Genomic DNA, 25,025 nt, shown 5'->3' on the forward strand with positions numbered 1-25,025 from the left:
ACACTTATGTTGCAAAGGTTATTTAAAAGGATTTTATTACATTGTGTCACTGTTTGAAAGATGTTTATCTATTATCTGTTACTATTTAGCACTTTCCACTTTTTTGTAACAATATATGATTATGAGACATTTAATATATGGGTTAATTTGGTACATTGAATGTAATTTGATATGGAAATAGCTCACTGTGACTCATGGGTAATATGGAGGTGGAATGGTGTGACTCCTCCCTGTGGTGGGTATTTAAGCACATTTAGACACTGTTAATTAATGGCTTGACAAAGGGCCTGCGTAGCCCGAAACGTTGCCTATGGCATTTGAGTAAAGTTTTTAATTTTTTCAAAGATAACGGAGTGCTGCTGCTTTATTTGATGCATATATACTTTGCCCTGGCAGGGGGTACGGCTTGTACCCGGGGCTGCAAGGAGCCTAATCCGCTTTTGAAGCACACTTTAACTACATTTACTCTGCCAACTCTGCCAGTTCTGGCACTGCTTCAGACTACCATTAAAGGGACAAACAGGGCCTCCATCGGATACTTTGGGGTCCCGTACAAGTTATTTATAGGGCCCCCCCCCATGAACACAAGCATGCAGTACCAATATTTTTTGTTCAGCCCCTTATGTGCCCCAATCAAATGTTTAACAAGCAGTTAGGTAGGTTGTGCTAGGTGGTCACAACTATTATGATACAAACTCACCAATCATTGTACTGAAAAGCAGTGGAGTGATAAGAGGAAACAGACCCTACAACTTCTGGGGGCACAGTAGGACTTATAAACGTGATGCAGTTTACAGTTGTGTTCAGAATAATAACAGTGTGTTTAAAAAAGTAAACAAAGCTTAAAATCTGTTTAATAGCTTTTATTTCCATACACATAAATGCATTGGGAACATGAACATTCTATTCCAACATTTCTGAAACAAGCCATTTTACTCAGAGAGAAATGCACTATAACCAGCATGCAAACATTTGCTCCATCCTTTAAATAAAGGCTATTCATTGATACCTGTTTTTTTCACAGAATGAATGACCTCACTAATTGAACACTGCTATTATTTGCAACAAGCTTTTATTATTTGGAACAAGCCTCAATTAATGATTCAGTGACACAGAATCAGCAGCATGCTACACCTACTAGTAAATTATTTTCCATATAGAAATATAATTTCTACAAAAACCAGTGATTGTTCAGGTTAGTGATGTTGGACTGTTATTATTCTGAACACAATTATATGTCCATGCAATATGTCTTTTTTCAAAGCTTAGGGACCCAATGATTTTGCTGTGGGGCCCAATAACTAGTCAGTAATCTCATATAAAGAGCAAAAGTAATTAATGTGCTAAGAGGTCAGTCAGTTTATCGGGAGCAGCGGAAGTTTTATAATTTGTTGGAGGTCAGTGTAGTTTGCCCTACCCACCTACCTGCCCAGCAGCGTAACTAGTCATGGGAGGGTCTAGCTGCCCCCCACAAATCACGTGTTGGTGTGTGCACTGAAAATTTTCCCCCTGCCGCCCGTGATAAGACTTATCGCGGAGCTCATGGGTGGCATCTTCCAGCTCTTTGGTATTCTTTGGGTCCTCTTCCCTTTGGCAATTTCCAGCACTTTTGGCATATGCACAGTTGCTACAAACAGGAAGACTGCTCCAACTGTGCATGCACCAATACAGCGTTCACTTCCTGAAGAATACAGAAGAGCCGGAAGATAGCAACCATGAGCTCCGCTGTGCTTACTCTGCACCTATACATGAGTAATGAATTACGGGTACTTTTAGGGGGTAATCATCTATGCGGGGGGAGCAGGAAAGGGGGGGCTATGTAGGTATGTAGGGGTTTTATTATTGGGGTGGTTTAGTTCTAGTAGACTTAAGGTATGAAGATCCAAATTACAGAAAAATCCGTTATCTGGTCCCGAGCATTCAGGACCCATGTCAGTATAGAGAGAGGGGAAATAAACAGTTCCCTTAATATGAATGTGCCCAAGAAAAAATTGCATTCCCAGATTTATTATATTTAGCAGATTACTTTAAACCATTTATTTCTTGGAAGTTTTCTGGATAAGGGACCTTTCTTTAATGTGGATCTCTGTAAAAAAAACAAAAAAAAAAACAGGATTGTTTTACTAACAATATGGATGTATGCAGCTTAGTCACCATCAAGTACATGGTACAGAAAAAATATTAGAAAAAAAAATATTTAGAAAAATTGTAATTATGGGAGAGAACTGTAATTTGGAACTTTTTTGGAGAACGGGCTTCAGAATAACAAATGATTGTGAAAGGAAGGGCACACAGTAGAATGTAACCAATATATTTATGCTTTGTTTATATTTCATATTCATTCCTGAAAGTATTAAATCATTGCTGATCTTGACGTGACAATTCTCTGTAAATAACAAATTTCGTATGTTAAACTACAATCTAGGCTTCTACATTAAGGATTTTTTTTTTGGCAATATAATTCCATGCAGATTTTGCTTCCGCTGCATATAGAGTAACCCGATATGATGAAGTTTTTCAGCTGATGCCAACTTTTTATTTAATGTGACAACTAAATTGTGCCGCACAACTGGAATCAGATGAAAGTCCTTCTTTTATAAACAAGATCAAGTTGAAAAGTTGTTAAATTCTTTTTTTGTTTTTTTTTTTTTAATTAAGAACATCAGTTTGTTATTTCAATTATATGTTGCACAAATCTAAAAGGGGAAACAAATATCCTTTTAAGCACATAAAATAAGAAAACCACATGTACTTTTAGTAGCTAGGTAGGTCAAAGATGTTTTTGTTATGAAGGTCCACTGATATTGGTCTTTTAGCAATACAGGTATGGGTTCTGTTATCCGAAAACCAGTTATCCAGAAAGCTCTGAATTACAGAAAGGAAATCTGCCATTGACTCCATTTTATCCAAATAATCCAATTTTTTTTTTTAAATGATTTCCTTTTTCTCTGTAATAATAAAACAGTACATTGTGTATGATGCAAACTGAGATATAATTAATCCTTATTGGAAGCAAAACCTATTGAGGTTATTTAATGTTTACATGATTTTCGAGTAGATTTAAGGTATGAAGACCCAAATTCTAGAAAGATCCATTATTCGGAAAACCCCAGGTCCTAAGCATTCTGGATAACAGGTTCCATACCTGTACTTACAGGGGAATTAATGCAAAAATGAAATTGAATACAAGCTTCATCATACTGAAATCAAAGTCAGGATTGAGTGATATAGAAATTTGCATTCTTTCTGATTTGGAAGTGATACTAAAAATTACATTTATGCTTATTATAGTAAAATAAAATTGCACTCACAGTTTCTTATCCACTGAATTTCATTTAACCCCACCAACAGCATGGGGTTTTAGGGTGGTGGCACACGGGGAGATTAGTTGCCAAGTGACAAATCTTCACTACTGCGGGCAACTAAACCCCCCCCGAAATGCCTTCCCGCCAGCAAGAATGCGTATCGCCAGCAGGATGGCATTCTTATCGCTCGGAATTTCAGTCACCCGACGTTTCCTTGGGAGGCAACTTCGGAAAAACAAAGCGATAGTATGCCATCCTGCCAGATATTCGCATTCTTACTGGCGGGAAGGCATTTGGGAAGATTAGTCGCTGGCAGTAGAGAAGATTTGTCGCTGGGGGACTAATCTCCCCATGTGTCACCACCTAAGGCAGGGGTGCCCAAAAGGTAGATCGGGATCTACCAGTAGACCTTTAGCTGGTGATCAGTAGATCTCAAGACACTATCAACAAATAGCTTGGCTAAATCGTCCTCATATTTCATTCTTCAGATATTTCTTATGTTATAGTTACATAAGAAATAGTTTGTTAAATATTGATGTTTGCATAAAACAAAGGTATAAATCAATATTTAAGGAATATTTTCCATGGAGCAGAATGCTAACAAAGCTTTTATGGATGTAGATCATAATGGGAAATCATGACTAAAAGGAGACCTCACATTAGTAAAGTATGTGCACTCCTGACCTAAGGTCTCAGTGGTTAGTTAAATGGCATGAGATTATATTAATAACCCCCTTAAATTAACAAGTAGTGATGGGCGAATTTGCACCGTTTCGCCGAAAAATTTGCGAATTTCACGTGAAATTCGCAAAACAGCAAAAAATTCTCGAAACGGCACCGGGGTTTTTTGTCGCTGGCGAAAATTTTTTTTTTGACGCCGGCGAATTTTCACTGGCGTTTCACAAATTTATTCACTGGCGGCAAATCGTGCAAATTCGCCCATCACTATTAACAAGCTATTTTCCCATAACCAGTCCACTATATCTACTGGGGTAGGGGATCGCTAGGGAAAATGTACTATACATTACTGATTTAATAACCCCTTAACCCACCACACAAAGTAGAGAACAGTGGAATTAAAAGCATGACACCCTTTGTTTCAAGGGATCTGAGGGACCATATACATTGGTGTGGAATTTCTCATTTACTTATCTTCTTTGGCCTACCGGTCCCATTGTGATTACAGATTTCACAAGGGCATTCTTTCTTCTTAATGATATTCCAGAATGATGATTAATGATATTCCAGTTGATTTTGGTTCGGCCGATGTCTCGAATAGTTTTATTCATGTTTTTCAGCCTCATAATAGACTTCCATTGCCACAGCTTTTCTCCTCATGTTGAAAAATGGCAAGTAGAGACTCCAAATGGTAGACGCAAGCCTAGGTAACTTATGCTTGCACTAATGAAGCAATGCAACACTCCTGAGTAATCACAAACACCTGTGAAACCAATTGTCCCAAACATTATGATGCCCTGAAATGAGGGGCTATGTATAAAAAGTGTTGTAATTTCGACATGGTGAGACTAAAATGCATACAATGAACTTTAAATTAAAGTCTTGAATGTGCACTTTAATCATGTCTGAATTGTTTGATTTAAAATTTTACATGCAGAAGCGGAGGGGTAAATCAAAGAAAACATGTCAAATTTTAGTAACAGTCAAAATTCTATCACTGAGATTCTAAATAATGTGTCGAGTATCTTCCTTTTACCTATTAAACCCCCATTTTCCCCTCTTACCCTGACTCCTTTCTTTCTTTCATGAGCATACAGCGCACCTGTAACACCTGGATTAACCCCTACCCCCCTATTATTTTAACCCGGAAAAATGATATCCTTGAATTCTACATACTCTACCTCTTTAGCTTGCTTCCGTGTAATAGAATCTCATTAAATATTGTGGCTACACAGTTATTTGTAAATATAATTGCAGTTGAAAGCAATTCGTGTTTATCCCTTTCTGTTCTCTGGCTCAAAACAAAAGAAAATATTGTAACAGGATCAGGTCTCCTCTGCCAATTAGTTGACATTGTTTCAAGAGTCACGATCGAAGTGAATGTAAACTGCCAAACAGATAGTTGCTCATATATTTACATATAACTTACTTAAAACTTAAAGGGGTTGTTCACCTTCCAAACACTTTTTTCAATTCAGTTGTTTTTAGATTGTTCCCCAGAAATAAAGACTTTTCTCAATTACTTTCCATTATTTTATTTTTTTTACTGTTTTTCCAAAAACGAAGTTTAAATTTGAATGTTCGTGTCTCTGGTGTTTGAGTCTGGCAGCTCAGTAATTCAGGGGCAGACACTAAACTGTTACAATTTTGCAATATTGAGTAGATACATTTCTCAGCAGTATCTCTGGAGTATTAGCAACTATTGTATCAATTCTAACAGCTGCCTGTAATGAAACCCAGAGATTCTGCTCAGCAGGGAGAAAGATAAGAAACGTATCAACTAAATGTATCCATTTAAAACAGTTTACAGGGTCTGCGACCCCCCTTCCCAGGGCTGCTTCAGAAGGTGAAAAATGACACTTTACACTTCAATATTAGAAAAATAGTCACACATAGAAAATAGAGAGTCATTGGAAAAAGTTATTTCTGGTGATCTATCTGAAAACAACTAGTTGTTTGAAGGTGAACAACCCCTTGCATACTGGCAAGTACTATGGAATTACATTGTTTTACTATGCAAACAAGGAGGATACCTTTAAAATAGCAATCTTGTCTATACTAAGGATGCACAGCATTAGAAGTAGGCAAGTAAAGAATCATAAATAGGTATGGGCGAATTTTTTTGCCTTGTTTCGCCACGCAAATGACGCCTATAGACTTGTATGGTGGCGTGCATCAAAAAAAAAAAGACGTGCGTCAAAAAAATTTGCCACGCAACAACATTTTTTTTGTCGCCCATAGACTTTAATGGGCGTCAGCGACATTTCGGCGGCGGCAAATTTTTGGCGAAACTAAACGGGTCAAATTCGCCCATCCCTAATCATAAATCAAATCTACCAAAATATTACCAAAAATCAAATCACTAGAGCAAATTGCATTTGTTCATGCCAGCCTCATTTCCACAATTACATATAAACACCCACTGAAGTGAGAAGTGGAAGACAAGATGTAAAGAAGTGTGAATGAGCCAATGAAAAACAAAAAAGCACAACGGGGTCAGGAATAGACAAGCAAAGAGAAGAGAGAATTGGTTTTAATCTTTGTGGTTTTTGAGTTATTTAGGTTTTTATTCAGCAGTTCTTCAATTTGCATTTTAAGCAATCTGGTTGCTAGGGTCCAACTTACCATAGCAACCATGCATCAATCTGAATAAGACACTGGAATATAAATATGAGAGGGTCTGAATAGAAAGATGAGTAATAAAAATTAGCAATAACGATAAATGTGTAGCCTTACAGAGCATTTGCTTTTTAGAAGGCGTCAGCAATGCCCATTTGAAAGCTGCAAAGAGTCAGAAGAAAAAGGCAAATAATTATAAACCTATAAAAAATAAATAATAAAGATATGCATGCAGTCATAAATGTAACATAGAATCTGTTATTGGGACATTCTAGGATTTCCTAATTGCTGTACAAAAAGTTTCAAATTTGTGCAATGCTGCTAAATTTACTGTATGTTTTCTAAAAACTTTCTCAAGTATTAATACAGGACTCAAGTAAAAATACTTGGGTTAACAAAAACAAAATTGGAATATGCATGACTGTGTTTTTCACACTTTAGTCTGCAGAAATCCGTTAAGAGTCACGTGATGTTTGCTTAGTTCTGCAGCAAAAGCTGCCGCCTGTGACACAAGAGTAGGGCATCGCAGATGTAACGTCATCTCTTTGATTTCAGTGAAGATTTATGGTACGGTGTGATTTTTTTCTTTTCATTTGCCTTGAAGTAGGAATAGGAGGACTGTCCAGGGAGCAATGGATCTGGATTTTCTGCCATCATTTTCAGTTTGGCTTCAATGGCTTTAATCTTGGTGCTGACACTAGAATGAAGAAATTAAATTGGAGCAGCTGGGTTTTTTATGTACAAGTAACCTAAACAACTGCAATGCAAAATACAATTTAAGGTGAGGTCCACCGCAAAAAGGTTTTGTTTTTATTGTATCTCTCCTTCAGCAAAGTTTCCAATACCCACAATGCTTTGCATATAGTGGGGCTCATTTATAAATACTGGGCAAATCTGCACCTGGGCAGTAACCTATGGCAATCAATCAGATGTTGGCTTTCATTGTTCAACCTGCAGTTGGCTGAAAAATAGCCAGACACTTATTGGTTGCTATAGGTTACTGAAAATGGGCAAATTAGCCCAGTGTTTATAAACGAGCCCCTCTGTGATTAACTGACATGTGGCATTGTGGAAATGAAAGTCTTGGCTGCAGCAGATTTGTGATGCATATTTCTGCATTGTGGTAAACGAACAAGGCAATTAGCAATAACTTTCAAATCATTGAATATTTTGAATTGGAACATTGGCTTAAAATTACATTTTAAAAAGCAAAGCACTCATGGGTCTTACTGCAACTTATTCAAGTTTTCCAGGATTTTACACAATTATATTTCCAATTAGTCTGAACAACAAATCACTTATTGCTCTACATTGTGCATGTCAGACAGGTATTGCAAATGCTGTCCCATAGTGTAACATTAATTCTGCGATGATTCAATGGGTTGTTCCCTTTTGTGATAACTTTTAGTATGACGTTGACAGTTATATTCTAAGACAAATTTCAATCTCTTTTCATTTTTTATTACTTGTGGTTTTTGAGTTATTTCGCTTTTATTCAGAAGCTCTCCAGTTTCCAATTTCAGCAATCTGGTTGCTAGGATCCAAATTACCCTAGCAACCATACACTGATTTGAATAAGAGACTAGAATAGGAGAGGACCTGAATAGAAAGACGAGTAATAAAAAGTAGCAATAACAATACATTTATAGCCTTACAGAGCATTTGTTTTTAGATGGGGTCAGTCATTTAAAAGCAGGAAAGAGTCAGAAGAAGGCAAATAATTTAAAAACTATTACAAAATAAAAATGAAGGCCAAATGAAAAGTTGGCCATTCTATAAAATACTAAAAGTTAACATAAAGGTGAACAACCCTTTTAAGTAGATATGAATGATAAAAAATTGTGCCTGAAGTGAGATTGTATACTGTTTTTATAAAAAAGAATATGTCAGAGCTTTCTAACCTGATAAAAATTAGACATACAATTTCTGGGACAGTGAGATTTAAAAATAATTTCACTTAAAATGTCTTTGCAGCACAAATCAGTATTTGGCACCATGTCCAAACCAATATTGTTCTAGCCTACTATTTGGCAACTTAACTGAATTTTTTTTTTAGAGAAACAAAACAAATTTAATACCTTACTACAGCTAAATTATCTTTGTTTAAGAACTATTATTAAACCTGAACATTTTAATGTATTTTTAGGGGAACAAGTTATATTTTTTTATATGTTGTAAAATCCTTCTGTATTAGGGAAAGATTAGTGATTTTTACCTTTGTGTAGACCAACTGGGAACCCGAATAATGTTAAGGCAGAAGCATTATACTCACCTCAGGGTAGATTGAGTTGGTTCTGTGCTTGAAGATGGCTCAAGACTGATCGGTAAAACTTTTTCACTTTTATAGTTATCATATCTCTGATAAGAGGATTAAAAAAATACAAAATTGACTAAATATGTATTTGTTAACAGAGAAAAGTGTAATTAAGCATGCAAACAATTGCACTGAATGCTTGGCTATTAGTGACTATGTCTGGCTGCAGCTACTTCTTACATTTTAAGCAGTTGTGCCAAACTCAAGATCCTGGAACCCAATGTGACCCCTGAAAGATACATAATTTATAACAGCACAATTTTATTTTTGATATGACACCATGTTTTGTTTTAATGTGTTTTTGTTGTAACCCTGCACTACACAATTAATTTGCAGGCAACATAGTACCTTACAAAATTTGATTGAGTTGAAAACCAGGGTTTCATCTGTTTTCAGGAAGTATACTATATAAACAGTGCATTTCAGTGTGGCACCATCACAGGATGCATCCTTTCCAACTAATCAGAACATGCAATTTCTGCCCTACTAGTGCTGCTCCTCAGTTGGAAAACTCCATGCCAAGTTTCAAACTGTCTCTGAGAGCAAAATCAGCATAAGGAAAAATAGATTTTTGTACTTACCGTTAAATCCTTTTCTCTTGTCCTACATTGGGGTACACAGGCACCATGGGGATGAAGATCCTGTTGCTTGGAGAAAGGACACTAAAAGGTTAAAGTGGCTCCTCCTCTTCCTGCTCTGGGCTTCATCCCCACCTACCTCCTCAATCCTCAGTTTTCTGACCGAAGAAGAGATGAAGAGCCCTACCAATTGCCCATGTGAAGAGAAGGAGCACCTCCCCAATGCAAGCTAAGCACGGTATGAACCATCTCCTGTTTGAACTTGTTGGTATTTGAACAATAACAATTATATGAGATATTAACTGATCAACATTAACTTGAACTAATACAGGGAGGGAAGGCCTGTGTCCCCCAATGTAGGACAAGAGAAAAGTATTTGACGGTAAGTACAAAAATCTATTTTTCTCTTGCCTAGATTGGGGGACACAGGCACCATGGGGACGTCCCCAAAGCTACCCATGAGGGCGGGACTTTTTACCCCTAGTGTTCAGGGAATAACCGCCTGCAACACTTTCGTCCCGAAGCTCGCTTCAGCTGAGGCGAATGTATGCACCTTGTAGAATTTGGAAAAGGTGTGTGTGGATGACCACACTGCAGCCCTACAGACCTGTTCTGATGAAGCCTGGTGGCGAACCGCCCAAGAAGTGCTAAGCGAAGAAGTAGAATGAGTTGAACCCGGAAGGGTGTTGCCTTACCTCGTACCTCATAGGCCTTCAAGATTGTTGACCTAATCCATCTTGCAATGGTGGCCTCAGATGCCGTAAGGCTTTTCCGTGGTTCTTCTGGTAAGACAAAGAGGTTGTCTAGCCTCCTTCTGCTCGTGGTAGCCCTGGTATATGTTCTGAGGGAACGAACCACATCTACGTTGTGTAACTGTTCGAACTTTGTCTTTGGTTCAGGACAAAATGAAGGAACCACCAGGTCCTGGTTAAGATGGAATTCTGACACCACCTTAGGAAGAAAATCCAGGGTAGGTCTCAACACCGCCTTGTCCTTGTGAAAAATCTAAAATGGTGGACGACAGGATAGAGCTGCTAGTTCTGAAACTCGTCTAGCCGAAGTGATGGCTAATAGAAAAACTACCTTAAGAGTCAGCACAGGTAATGGAATTGAATCCAATGGCTCGAACGGTTGTTCCTACAATATGGAAAGTACCATATTGACATCCCAGGGAGGGATTGTATGACGGTATGAAGGTATCATCCTCAATGCTCCCTGGAGGAAGGTCTTGATGTTGGGCATCATTGCAAGCTGCTGCTGAAAAGGGATAGATTAGGCTGATCCCTGAACATTCAGTGAGCTGAGCGCCAGCCCTTTGTCTAAACCCTCCTGAAGGAATAACAATAGGCTACTTTCGTCCCAAGACTGTGGATCTTTGGCTTTAGATTTACACCAGGATATGAATGTCCTCCATACCCTGTGGAACTCCTGATCTGGCTAGGATTAGGGCTTCAAGTGTCATGCCGTTAAAGTTAGCCATGGTGAACTCGGGTGGAGGATCAGTCCCTGAGATAACAGATCCATTCTGTCTGGAAGGTGGAATGGTGCGTCCACTGATAAACTTATATGCTCTTCGAACCAAGTGTGGTGTGGCCAGTAGGGTGCCACTAGAAGTGTTTCTAAGCTTCTTGATTACCCTTGGCAGAAGTGCCAGTGGTGGGAAGACATATGCTAGGCGAAACTGCCACAGAACCACCAGTGTGTCCACTGCTAGGGTCGTTGCTTCTTGTGAAGAACCTTGGAAGCTTGTTGTTGTACCTGGATGCCATTAAGTCTACTTCCAGAGTGGCCCACCTTGCCAGAATCAGTTGAAAAACCTCTGGGTGTAGGCTCCACTCGCCCTGATCTAAGGTCTCTCGGCTGAGAAAATCTGCTATCCAATTGTCCACTCCAGGGATATGAACTGCGGAGATAGCTGGTACTGTGTGTTCCACCCACAGAAGAATTCGCTGTGCTTCTGCGAGGGCCGCTTGACTCCTTGTGCCTCCTTGGTGGTTGATGTAAGCCACCGCTGTCACATTGTCTGACTGCATTCTTACATGTAGATCTTGAAGTCTGCCTGACCAGTGGAGCAATGATTGTTCTTAATTCCAGGATGTTGATGGGGAGTAGTTCTTTCTGTGACCAATGTCCCTGTACCGTTAGGTCTCCCAATACTCCTCCCCAACCTTGTAGACTGGCATCTGTTGTGATGACTGTCCACTGGTGATCGGGGAATGATTTTCCTGATTGAAGTGTTGTTGGTCGAAGCCACCAATTGATTGAGGTTCAAACTAGTTCTGATTTTTTGAAGTTGAGATTTTTGGAAGTTTATCTGCCAGCCTAACAGCGTTAGTGTCAGGAGATGAGTTGCGGCCAGTGCCATGGAACGGGCCTTTACCAGTAGGTCGTCCAGGTATGGTATGACACTCACTCCCTGCAGTCGCAGGTCCTCTAGAGCCGCAGCCATGACCTTTGTGAATACCCTTGGCACGGAGGATAGTCAGAAGGGGAGTGCCAGGAATTACCAATGTTCTACTGCCACTGAAAAGCGAAGGAACCGGTCATGGTTGGGATGTATGGGGACATGCAGGTATGCATCTTTGATGTCGATCACCGCCATTTAATCCTCTAAATTCAGGGACATTAGGACTGTCTGGATGGATTCCCTCTTGAAGTGGTGCTTCTTTACATGGTCGTTTAGGGCCTTTAGGTTTAGCACTGGGCGAAAAGATCCATCCTTTTGGGTACTATAAACAGCTTTAAGTAGAAACCGAAGCCCCTTTCCCTTTGAGGGACCGCCTTTACTACCACGGAGGCAGTCAGGTCGTGTAGAACCCCTTGGAACGCTGAGTGCCTGGGTTCTCCAGTAGGGAGCCTTGAGATGGAAAATCACCTCGGGGTAGCTGAGCGAATTCTATGAGATAGCCCTGGGATATGATATGTAGGACCCAGGGGTCCAGTACTCTCTGCCGTCACCCCTCCCGAAAGTGACTTATGGGTAAGCCTATGGGTAAGCTTTCGGGGGCTTTTGCGGAGGCTGTTTTGTCCAGTGCGGGCTTAGGTGCTGCTCTGCTTCCTGACCAAGAAGTGCTCTGCCTTGTCTGCAACCTGGGGCGGGTTGGAGCTTGTTGTTTTTCATGTTGGGACCTCTGGCTCTTATGTTGGCAAAAGGGATGAAAAAATGGTCACCTTTTTAAGGTAGTCCTCTTGGGTCTGTTTTGCAGAAGCCTCCTGTAACTTGAAAAATTACCTTCTCTGGTTCAGCGCCAAAAAGTTGTTTTCCGAGAATGGGAGACCAAGCAGAGACCACTTTGAGTTAAGATCTGTTGACCAGTTCTTTAGCCAAAGGAAACCGCTGGCTGCAATGGATTATGCCAAAGCCCTTGCGACGAGCTTAGCCGCGTCCAGGACTGCTACGCAAAAATATGTTTGCGTCCAAATGGAAAGCGGATGACGGGCTTCTGGCACTTGCCCTTCCATCACTATTGAGAGTTGGTTAAAGCACAGCATACCAGAGCTGCTCTGGAGCTGAGTTTTTAGCAGAGGTGGGAATCGATCCACAACCTTTTGTACCAGGCAATTGACCTGAGCCATGCGCTCTACCGACTGAGCTATTTAGGCAGGCTCCTAGAAGAGGTCTGTGGAGGGGTCTTCTGAGCCATGAGTTGGGCCACCTGTTCCACCCAAACCTCCATTGACCTGGATACCCATGGGGTGGCGAAAATAGGTTGGAGAGAGCTCCGCCTGCTGCTGTAAAAATCGACTTGCAGAAACCCTCAAGACGTTTGTCGATAGGATCCTTAAAGGAAGCCGCATCGGCTACTGGAATGGTGGTGGTCTTTGACAATCTCGAGACCGGTGGGTCCACAGCTGGGGGTGAAAACTAAGGTCTGTACAGTAAAAGGATAAGTTTGAGTAAAGCGCTTGGAAAATTGGACTCTATGGTCTGGCGTTTTCCATTGTGCTTTAACAATGTCATCCAGCTGTCATAGGCTGGAAAGACACAAGAAGACTTCTTTTGCCTCTTGAAAATGTTTTTGGTTGGCTCTGCTGAAGGTGGGGTGTGCCTGAATCAGGCTCTCAACCTCTCTTTGTGATCTAGGGGTATCCATATCCTATTCATCTGCGGATAGGATCTGTCCCTCTTCCCGATGCCTCTTCCTGTTCATCAGGCAAAACAGGTGGGGAAAGGGGAGGTAATTTTGTGGCCGACTGCTGAGTGAACGGTCTTTTAGGCTGTGTAGATAAGTGCTGTAGGACCTTATCTAGAGTCTCCGAATTCTGGCTAGATTTTGTAGACCTGCTATAGATAGAGCGCACACCAATTCAGAATCCGAGCTCGTTTGATTAGCCGTAGCTGTCGCAGAGCTGGCTGGAAGGGCTGTGTGGGATTGTAATTGTGCAGTGACTGCTGCAGTCTTACAGGCTTCACATATTGGCTCAGCCAAACGCTAGCAAATTTAGGTCTGCAAGTAGCCCATGCCAAATACTAATTTGCATTGGTGGTACGTGCAGTTGCCTGCTTGGGAAGGGACTGGTCATCTGCCCTGCTCATCATGGCTATACTATGTAGATAGTGCCACCCAGTAGTAAAGATATTGGTGAATATTAGGAGAGTTCAGAGGAGTGAACCACCTCTCCCTTAGAGTGTGATCTGTGGAGACAAAGGGAAGTAGTGAAAAACCCCACAGTAGGTCCCATAGAGAGGGGGAAGTGTTAATCCCCTAGAGAAAGATTAAGGGAAGTGTAACTACCTGTTCACCAAGGTAGGAAGGAATGGTGCCTTGTTCTTCCCTGTGAGAGACAGTGAGGCTGGAAACGCTCAGTGTTGGAGAGAGAGATGCGGATCCAAAATGGGCGCCAGAGAGGTTTCCCGGGCTTTGGTATAGTACCTTAGTAGGATGGCGCCCGTGAGTCGCGTGTGCAGTGACACGTGCGCAATGAAATAGGTGCAGCCACAGATAGTGGCGCGAAAGTCGCTGGGAATGGCACTGAGAACCTGGCAGGAAGGTAAAAATGCAGTTACAGGCACAAGAGGGAGAGGGATAGAAGAAGCTGTGTCCAGTGGCGTAACTTCGGATGCCAGGGCCCCCCTGCAAAAAACAATTTCAGGGCCCCCTCTGCAGAAAATAGTGGGAGAATTTTATGTATAATATCCCCAGAACTAATAGAAGGATGGCACACTCACGATTTCAGATATAAATAGCCCAGAACTATAGAAGGGTGGCAAAGTGCCAATTACATGCACAATTACAACTTTGCACATTAAGGCAAGGAAAGAGTTAAACAACCACAAGGCAGTGCAATAAATGTGATTTGTATCCTTACCGCCCTCATTCTTTCTATGCTGATAGTGTTAATTATGTGCATAAAAAGCTGCCTTTCTCACTTAAGTGTAATTCATGTAAAATATGTTAAAGATTCTGTCGTCTTGTGCCCCTCAGTGATTTCTAATATCCTTATCATTTACAGTAGGGGGTACATTATCCCTTATAATACATGAGTGATACTCAGAGTTCCCTGTATAACTCAGCCTGTAGCCTTGTGCCTTTATATGGTCACAGAACAACCCCTCAGTGACTTCTAATATCCTTATCATTTACAGTAGGGGGTACATTATCCCTTATAATACATGAGTGATACTCAGAGTTCCCTGTATAACTCAGCCTGCAGCCTTGTGCCTTTATATGGTCACAGACCCCTCAGTGACTTCTAATATCCTTATCATTTACAGTAGGGGGTACATTATCCCTTATAATACATGAGTGATACTCAGAGTTCCCTGTATAACTCAGCCTGCAGCCTTGTGCCTTTATATGGTTACAGTAACGCAACATTAGCACTATAGTGTAATTTTTAATTAATGGGATTAAATGCAATGTCTCAAATGACCCCGCCTCACAAAACACAAAAATCATCATGCCAGTAGCTTGCTATTAATCCCTCGGCACCTGTAGTACCCACATAGCTTGTTCCCGTAGCGCTTATTGCTCACCCTCCATCCTGGCCGTTGCTCTTGCTTTAGGGAGTTACTTGGCTTGTGTCCGGGGTGAAGGGGGACAGTCCCCGGTAGGATCTGCTGGAACGGGGGCCTCGCTGTGCAGTTGGTAAAAGCCTGAGCTAAGCAGCATCTGTTACCCCTACCTCCAAGCGGCATGTGACGGGGTAGGCAGGAGGCAAAAGGCACAAGTCCCCAGCAGGAGTGGGGCCAGGCAGCACACATTGGGGTACATTATATATAATGAGGAGTGTATCCCTGGTTTTCCCGCGCACTGTTTGTATCCTGGGCTGAGCTAGAAGATTATAGGTGTTTGTGAGTCACTAGCAGGGCACTGAGCAGTGGTGTAAAGAAGCCACCTGGTGACTCTGCAATGCGGAGGTGGACTCGGGCCATTCAGGACTTCCCCCCCTTCAGAACAGGACAGGACTACCCCACCCCCCTTCAGAACAGGACAGGACTTCTACCCCTTCAGAACAGGACCCCCCCTTCAGGACAGGACTACCCCCCCCTTCAGGACAAGACAGGACTACCCCACCCCCCTTCAGAACAGGACAGGACTTCCCCCCCTTCAGAACAGGACAGGACTACCCCACCCCCCTTCAGAACAGGACTCCCCCCCCTTCAGAACAGAACAGGACTACCCCACCCCCCTTCAGAACAGGACAGGACTTCCTTCCCTCCCTTCAGAACAGGACAGGACCCCCCCCCTTCAGAACAGGACTTCCCTCCCTTCAGAACAGGACACCCCCCCCCCTTCAGAACAGGACAGGACTTCCCTCCCTTCAGAAAAGGACAGGACTACCCCACCCCCCTTCAGAACAGAACAGGACAGGACTACCCCACCCCCCTTCAGAACAGGACAGGACTTCCCTCCCTTCAGAACAGGACAGAACTCCCCCCCCCTTCAGAACAGGACAGGACTTCCCTTCCTTCAGAACAGGACAGGACTCCCCCCCCCTTCAGAACAGGACAGGACTTCCCTCCCTTCAGAACAGGACAGGACTACCCCACCCCCCTTCAGAACAGGACTCCCCCCCCTTCAGAACAGAACAGGACAGGACTCCCCCCCCTTCAGAACAGGACAGGACTTCCCTCCCTTCAGAACAGGACAGGGCTACCCCACCCCCCTTCAGAACAGGACTCCCCCCCCCCCTTCAGAACAGAACAGAACAGGAAAGGACCAGGACTTCCCCCCACTGCTAGGGCCTTAATAACGCTACTGCATACATACTGAGCTGGGACACTCACACAGGAGACAGCAGCAGCGCGAGAACAGAGGAGAGGAGTGGAGTGGGAGGGGCAGAGCCACGATGGAAGACAGGACGGCGGAGCGGTCCTAGAGACCGCTGGATTCACCAAACAGCTTCTGCTGGTCGTGCATACTACTGAGGAAGCAGGCCCCCACCGGGCCCCCACCGGGCCCCCTGTACCCCCGGGCCCCCACTCGACTGCGGGGTCTGCTTCCTCGGTAGTTACGCCACTGGCTGTGTCCTATGTCCCCCTGTAGGGAATTCAGAGAAAAGCAGTGAAATGAAACTATTGTGCCTAGGGAAATCTCTGTCAGAAAATAGCAGTGAAAGTGAAACTAAATGCCTAGGGAAATCTCTGTCAGAGAATAGCAGTGAAAGTGAAACTAAATGCCTAGCGAAATCTCTGTCAGAGAATAGCAGTGAAAGTGAAACTAAATGCCTTTCTGCAGAGCTGACAGGCAGCATGTAATGGGGGAGGGAGGAGGGAATTGACTTACCTCCTTGTGCCAGCCAGGAATGCTCAATAAAAGGTATACCCTCCGTTGTGGCTACTGGTGCAGCCTCCGGAGAGCGGGAACCAGTTGCCCAGGGTAGTGTGGGGGGGAGCTCCCCAGCCTGCAGCCTCCGTAGAGCGGGAAGGCTATAGAGCATCTTCAGATCAGAAGTCCTTGGCTGGAGGGGTTCTGGAAGAGAAACACTGACCCCAGTAGTGGCATGATACTTAAATCTGTACCATTGCTCCCAGCCACGAAGTGTCCATCCTCCTTCTGAGGACACTAAAAGAAAACTGGGGATTGAGGAGGTAGGCAGGGATGAAGCCAGGAGGAGGAGGAGCCACTTTAACCTTTTAGTGTCCTTTCTCCAAGCAACAGGATCTTCATCCCCATGGTGCCTGTGTCCCCCAATCTAGACAAGAGAAATAATTGTTGCAAGCACAGATTGTTCATGGGCAAGCAGTCGAACACAACTCTGACATTACCATGTGCAACACCATGCATCGGCTGTACTGGTGTAAAGGCCACTGCCACTGGAATTTTGAGCAGGGTGGATATCTTGAGTGTTGAAACAGCTTCACAATATGGCAGTCTAACAAATATGACTAAGATAGGCAGATGCAGGACAACAGCATCTGCTGAAGACCCCAAGATCTAGGGTTTCTTTTTTTTAGTGGTTTAGGCTAAGCCAACCTTAATGCTACAGAATACAATAACATTCTTGACAAATCTGGCTATTTTAGTTTCATTATTTCCTCATTGCAATAAGTCTTTTGATTTGCTGTGACCAGAGTTGAAGAACTTGACTTGGTCTTGCGACAATTAAATCCCACCAAAAATGCTCCAATATCTAGTGAAAAACCTTACCTTACTATGATAGCAGAGGTTGCTATCGCAGCAAATTGAGTACTAATTTCAAATTACTACTCTTGGTTTCAAAATTTTGGAAAGGCAGGTAACATCAGATGAGGATGAAAAAGTCAAATAATCCATAAATTCAACCCTTGTATCCAAGTGAAAACAGCCTAACGTCTTTCTGACACAGATAATCATGAAAAAATCCGATCTAAAACCTCTAAAATTCGCCTCGAACGGGGAAAAACCTCTTCCTTTTTCCAAGAAGAAAATTAGAACAGTAACTGGATCATCTTTGTAACTCCACTCGTCCAGAAGGCTTTACACTAAATTTTGGAACATAGCTGTGGGAATTTGCTCCATTTCAGACACAAGAATATCAGTGACCTCGAGCATAATGCCCGGACCACTGGATGCTTTTTTTGGAGAAACAAAAAGTGCCCCCCCCAAAATGTTGGAAGCACACAGTTCTCTAGAATGTTTCTCCATTCACTGGAACTAAGGGACCTAGCTAAAAACATAAAAAAATAAACCAACCACAAAACTTTATTGGTAGTGTTCTCCAAGTAGACTGTCAGACTGTAAAGTGCAAGTAATCATTCAAGAGAATGAGTCTCCACTGTTTTAGAGAACAATTTTGGGACACTTTACTCCTCACAAAGCTTGCATGCTGCATCCTGATCTGATTATTGCCTGCTACTGCTTGATCTTAGAAATCAAATTCATAAAGTGTATGACAAATAGAAATAATAATAATTAAAAAAAAAAAAATGGGGGCTGAAACGTCGGATTTTTGTACACAATAAATAGAATTTGAATTTTGCAAGAATTTTTCAATAATTATATACTGTACATAAAGCTCTGGACCTTGCACCCAAATTGAATAAGTCCGGTTCTTGAGTTTTCATACAATATTCGTTGTGTGTATGGTGGGAAAACAGCCGACTGATATCCAAGTATTCTTGATCGATCGGGCTGGACGGAAAATTTTAATCGGATGCCTTTGAATGAACCTGAATATCGGTCATTGTTTGTGCTGAATCGTCAGATACAGATCGACAGATACAGGTAGAAGTCTATTGTTTCTACAAGTATATCTACCTGTATATCTACCTGTTTATCTGACGATTCAGCTCTACACATGTGTATTGAAACAAACGATCTTTCTTGGAAAGATCTTTTCCAAGAAGGATCGTAATTGCTATGTCTATGGCCACCTTAAAACACTCGAGAAGAAAAAATGGCATTTAGTATATTCACATATCTGTGTGCTTTTTTCTGACTTGACGACTCCATTACTCCAGTCAATCTCTGAATAAATGAAATTTATTATAATTACAGTTTTTTCACATTAATAGCAGTTGCTGGACCTCCAGTTAGAAAACCCTGATCACTGCATGATAAAACAGACCCCATAAACACAACTAACGTTTTGCATACTTTACCTTAAATTGTTCATGGGCCCATCTTACCACAAGTTTCTTTGAAAGGGCCATTTTCCCATTGAGACAATGAATGGTTTGCTCTGCTTCATGCACAAAATAAAATACAAACCTTTTTTAAGAATATGAATTAAATAATGATCATTACAGCAGTCTCCTGTTTATTGTTTGGAATGAGTTACATCCAGCTATAATGTAGCATGTATAAGACCACAACTGCAGCTTGTCTGTCTCAACAGGACATCTAGTCTACTAATGCCTTTGGGGGGGGCATGAACAGAACCACAGGAAACAAATGAGCTACACCCACCCATTAGCTTTAGCAACAAGATTACATCATTCAAACATAATGGTGCATTACTGTGGTCAAGGCAAACAGAACATTTGTATGTAGTCCTTTAAAAGGAGACCTGTCATCCAGACTTAAAAAGCTGTATAATAACAGTTCAAAAAAGTTTTTAATTAAAACATTCATACCTGTTCAGAGGCGTTTCTGAGGTGCCTCCTGCAATTTCCCCTCTCTCGCTTACCTTTCCTGCACCGGGGTCCGGGGGAGGCTGCAATGCTAGTGTAGAGATCACTTTTGCGTTCTTGCACTAGTAAAGCCAAAATTCCAGTTTAAAAACTGGTAATTCCTCTCTTAAGGTACCGGCTTTTTGCTGCCCCTGGCAACACGTTTGGCGCTGCTGCTTGAGGCGAGCTTTACAACTCATCTCATTGGCTCAGCCCCCTGTACCTGTATTTAAGCGTATTTAAAAATGGGCTTAAAATGAGCTAGAAACTATGAGCACAGTCATTAGGTTCCCTATTTTTGCCACAAAGTTTTGGTATGATGCAAAGCTTGCCTTTATAACTTTATTAAAATGCTGGCTGCCTGCTTGCTGTGCTTGTGTAATCCCAAGAATAAAGAAAATATTTAAATATATTTTATAATTATATATTAATAAATATTAAATAATATTTAAATAATTTATACAGTGTAAGTAAGTAAGTGTAAGTAAGTTTCTTTTGCTTAAAAACAGAAAAGGAAAGCAATGTGGAGGTATTTCTTAAGGACCCCTATAATATTAAACCACTATGGGGCAGATTTATCAAAGGTCAAGGTGAATTTTCTAATGAAAATAAATTCGAATATAAAGCTATTTTTTGTGTACTTCGACTAAGGAATATTCCAAATTCAATTGGAATTTGAAAAATAATACAGCTTGGACCATTCGCCAACTAAAACCTGAGGAATTGCCTATGGGGCAATTTGGAGTCAAAACTTCTAATCAAATTTGATCGAATGGGCTATTCCTTCGATTCGAATTCAGCCGAATACTGACCTATTCGATCGAAAACGGACCTATTCGACCAAAAAAAACTTTTTGAATTCAAATTTCGTAGTTTTTTCAAATCGCAATTCGACCCTTGATAAATATGCCTCTATGTGTCAACTTGCTTTAGTTCTTGGAAAATGCAAGATAGCAGATAAGTCTAGATGTCATCCTAAGTGACCTCCACTCTGGGCTCCCCTATCCACTGATTTTATAACTGAAAAAAGTTCTTACTTACGGCTTTTGTCTCAAAGTTTACAAAACAGTATCCTCTGGGCTGTCCATCAAGTGGTCCAGATTTGTGAAACAGAAAATCAAATTGCTTTACTTTTCCAAATTTTTGAAGAAGTTTTAAAAGGTGATACCTGTTCAAAAGAAAAACGCTTAAATATATCAAGTTCATAATACCCCTACCCATCACTTCATACTGCAATGTCAGTTAATTGCGTTAACATGCAAAAAAAATGTTACAGGAGGCATGAAAGCAAGGGGAAAGTTTACCAGAACATTTATCAGTAGTGAAGAATGTAGATGGGAAAGCAATGTTACAAATTTAGAGAGAAGTATTTTGCTCTTGTTTTTGTTTAGCATATTACAGTTTAATGTCTGCGTTTAGGAATAACCTAGGAAGAAATGTCCTCTGCATTTTAGAGGAGTAAAGTAATTATTTGAGAACTCATGCCTCTTTGTTTTCATTAAGTGGCCTACAAAATAAAAGATGGCAAAACATGACCATAACAGGGCTCATGAGTGATTTAACATATTTATTATGTCCGTGAATACCCAGGCTAAGGTCGAAACATGTTGGTGATCTAGCTACTGGAACTATTTTTCATTCCCCAGAAATAGCAGAAGCAGTCCTTCCCAATCAATCTAGACAGCAAGTTTAATGAATAAGATGATAAGAATAAGTATTATGTGATACCAGGCAAAGAAGCAGAAAGCTACATTTCATGTATGTGGGTTTACCTGGAATTTATACTGTTGATCGGGGGGATCAACAGTATAAATTCCAGGTAAACCCATAGATGATTTTGGATGGATTGAATCTGATGAATATTTTTAACCGTATGTATATACTTATACTTTCATAAGCTTATGTAAGAAAAACTCACTCTGTTATTTTAGGATCCACATTGCCAATCCACAAGTGATGACCATCTTGTAAAGAGCCCTCAGACAGAATTGATGCATTTTCAAGTGGTAACATTTTAGGGTTGTGTTCCATTGATGCCTGTTTGTGTTTTTAAAGATGCTTGGAAACAAAGATGAGTTTTTAAAGATGCTTGGAAACAAAGATGTTTTTTTATCTTAATACTACCCGTGGTTGTCGGCTCCTGTCTATCTGCTATTGCTTTGGAGATTGTGTTCCATTGACAAACAGTTCTGAAAAGAAAAGTTAAAATAAGCAAAGTAAAAAAAAAAAAAGACAAAGAAACATCAGCATGATTATATTGGTATGTTATACTTCACATCTATCACAATACATCTGTGATAAATCCAGCAACAAACCTGAATACAAACACAGTTTTATGAAGGTATTTAAAAAAAAAAAGCCTTTTTACTAAACCTTAGAAAGCCTACCAAGGATCCCATGTAGATGCAGTTAGGACTACAAGCGCATTACAGTGGTCGGACTTTGTACATACAGTAGAACCCCAATTTACATTCACCGGATTTTACATTATCCCAGAATTTCATAGACCCATACAGACAAGCAGTGCCCCCCCACCTGGAGTTTTTATGTTTTCCCAGAATTTACGCTATTTTGATCCGCCCCCTGAGTTCTACTGTTTCTAACACAGAGTAAACTATTACTGCCCATTGTCAGTACAATGCCATAACATTGACTGCTAAACACAGTACTCAAAGCTCAAAAGAAATAGAGCATGTATGATATCTTTCTTTCACCATCCTAACCTCCATCAACTTATGTAGTTGGGAGAGCCAGTTATCTTCTTGCCACAGGCTTTAATGGGCCAGTCATTCTGGCTACATGTTGAGGTGGTCCAGGACAGATGCATGCCCATGACCAGGCTGGCAGTAATTCCAGGGTTCCTCAAATTCTATCTGTGCACTTCCTGGGGCTAATGAAACACATGGCAATCCACATTTGCAAAAAGTGTGTATGAATGCAAGTACCTTTAAGGAATGGTGTTAATGTGAGTACATTTTTGTGCCCATTTTAAAGAACCACACTTCTTGTGCGCAGTGGATGTATAAAGGAACCAAACTCTTAATATTTAAATCCCCTACATTGACACCCTCCCTGCTCTCCCCCAGCCTAGGTGTTACCCTCGGTAAATGCCCCTAAATCTTTACTTACCCCTCGTTGCAGATTCAGAGAATCAGAGTTCACGAGCACCATCTAATTCTTTTCTGTAATGTTCGTGAAGTAAGCTCTGTATCGGCACATGCGCAGTTGGAGTAGCCTGCCATTTTTTAAACAACTGTGCATGTGCTTTCTGAAAGTCAAGGAAATTGAGAAGCGCTGGAAGAAGACCGGAAGATTACCGAAGAGAAGATGTCACCCATGAACTCAGATGCACTGAATCTGCAATGAGGGGTAAGTAAAAAGTTAGGGGCATTTACCGAGGGAAACACCTAGGCTGGAGGGGAGCAGGGAGGGGGGGTCTATGTAAGGTAGGGGATTTTAATATAAAGGGTTTCTTTCTCCTGTAAAGGAACAATTACACCAAAACATTTATGTTTTAAAAGAATGAAAATATAATGTACTGTTGTGCTGCACTGGTACAACTGGTGTGTTTGTTACAGAAACTCTACTATAGTTTATAAAAACAATTTGCTGTGTAGCCATGGGGGCAGCTATTCAAGCACAGGATACACAGCAGATAACGTTTACGTTCTGAAGAATCCCATTCTATACTACAGAGCTTATCTGTTATCTGCTGTGTACCCTGTGCTTGACTGGCTGCCTCCATGGCAGCTTGTTTATAAAAAACTATAGTTGTGTTTCTGAAGCACACATGCCATTGCAGGTATTGGTACATTACATTGTCATTCCTTTTAAACGCTTTAATTTTTTTGGTGTTACTGTTCCTTTAAGCAAGAATAAGGAGACTGTGCAAAGCAGGGAGATGAAAGATATGTGAGGGAAATAAGTAATGTTCGGGTTGTTAAAGGGAAAGGAGTCTATCGGGGGAATGTAATATCACGCGCAATCGAATAAACTGTTCACAAAGCGAATTGCGACAGTGGGTATGTAATAATTCGCTTTGCGACTGTTCTGCTACATTTGCGACTGTTTCCGCTGTTTCCCTTCACTTTGCGAACTTTTGTTATTGCGCTCTATTGCGCTGTTGCGCTATCAATGTAATAAAACTTCTTATCGCAAATTGCTTATATTGTGCTTGGTTTTTTAACGAGTCGTGTCTGTAGTCGCTGTTCAGTGCAAATGTTATTCGCAATCTAATCGCAATGTAATTGTGTTCACGTGACTTTGCTATCAGTGTTGTGAGAAGAAGGTGTATGTACAACTTTTGCAGAAAGATATTCGTGGAGCAATGCCACCGTTCGCATTTCGTAAGTTTTTTCGCTATTCTTCATGTAATTTAAAAATGTGGTCAAGTTATATATGGTAAAGATATATGTCAGCATTTTTTTTATATGTGGTAAAGGTATATGGTTATTAGTTTTTTTCCAGTGAAAACATCTTTCATTGCGACTCATCTTATTTTTGCGTTTGCTACTGTTTTGTGCTTATGTAATATATCTGTGCGAAAAATATTGCATTCCGCTTAGCGCAAATATACTCGCAAAAGTGCGAATGCGTGCTGCGATAACGCCAAATATTACATTTGGGGGTATGTCCCTTACAATGGCACAGAAATGTAATTGCGGGGGTAAGCTGCAGACATACTATGCAACAGTTAGGCCTGCACAGTTACCTACCCACAGAGCTTATCATTTGTCTGTGAGGAGATAAATGGGTCTCATAATATATTCTGTTCTGTGGATGTTTGACTGTAGCTGATGCAATAGATTTACCAGACAGGGATGTGCAGCCGAGGTAAATACAATACACAGTCATTCTGATAACATGTATAAATCCAATGCAAAGAGTTGCTTCTCGTCCTGCTGTTTCTGCTGCTGTGTCTACAGTAATCAATTCTGTGAATTAATACTGGCAGGTGTATATGACAAATGATACAATGTAGATAGACAGTGTCC

At 41.2% G+C, this 25,025-nt stretch overlaps 1 protein-coding gene across 2 annotated transcripts; it reads right to left on the reverse strand.

The window, feature by feature from the left end:
• Positions 1–6,746: 6,746 nt before the first annotated feature.
• LOC121397672 (probable RNA-binding protein 18) lies at positions 6,747–15,925 on the reverse strand. Of its 2 annotated transcripts, none has more exons than XR_005963824.1 (3): positions 9,097–9,548; positions 8,875–8,960; positions 6,747–7,299 (listed from the first exon to the last, which is right to left on the reverse strand). XR_005963824.1 is itself a non-coding variant. In XM_041574812.1 (3 exons), the coding sequence occupies exons 1-3, from the start codon at positions 15,697–15,699 to the stop codon at positions 7,140–7,142; spliced, it is 474 nt and encodes a 157-aa protein (XP_041430746.1). In that variant the 5' UTR covers positions 15,700–15,925; the 3' UTR covers positions 6,747–7,139. The 2 variants fall into 2 exon arrangements, 1 of the variants encoding a protein (XP_041430746.1); XM_041574812.1 differs by lacking the exon at positions 9,097–9,548 and adding an exon at positions 15,472–15,925.
• Positions 15,926–25,025: the final 9,100 nt, after the last annotated feature.

The sequence above is a fragment of the Xenopus laevis genome, chromosome 8S (genome assembly GCF_017654675.1).
Source record: "Xenopus laevis strain J_2021 chromosome 8S, Xenopus_laevis_v10.1, whole genome shotgun sequence".
Lineage (NCBI taxonomy): Eukaryota > Metazoa > Chordata > Amphibia > Anura > Pipidae > Xenopus > Xenopus laevis.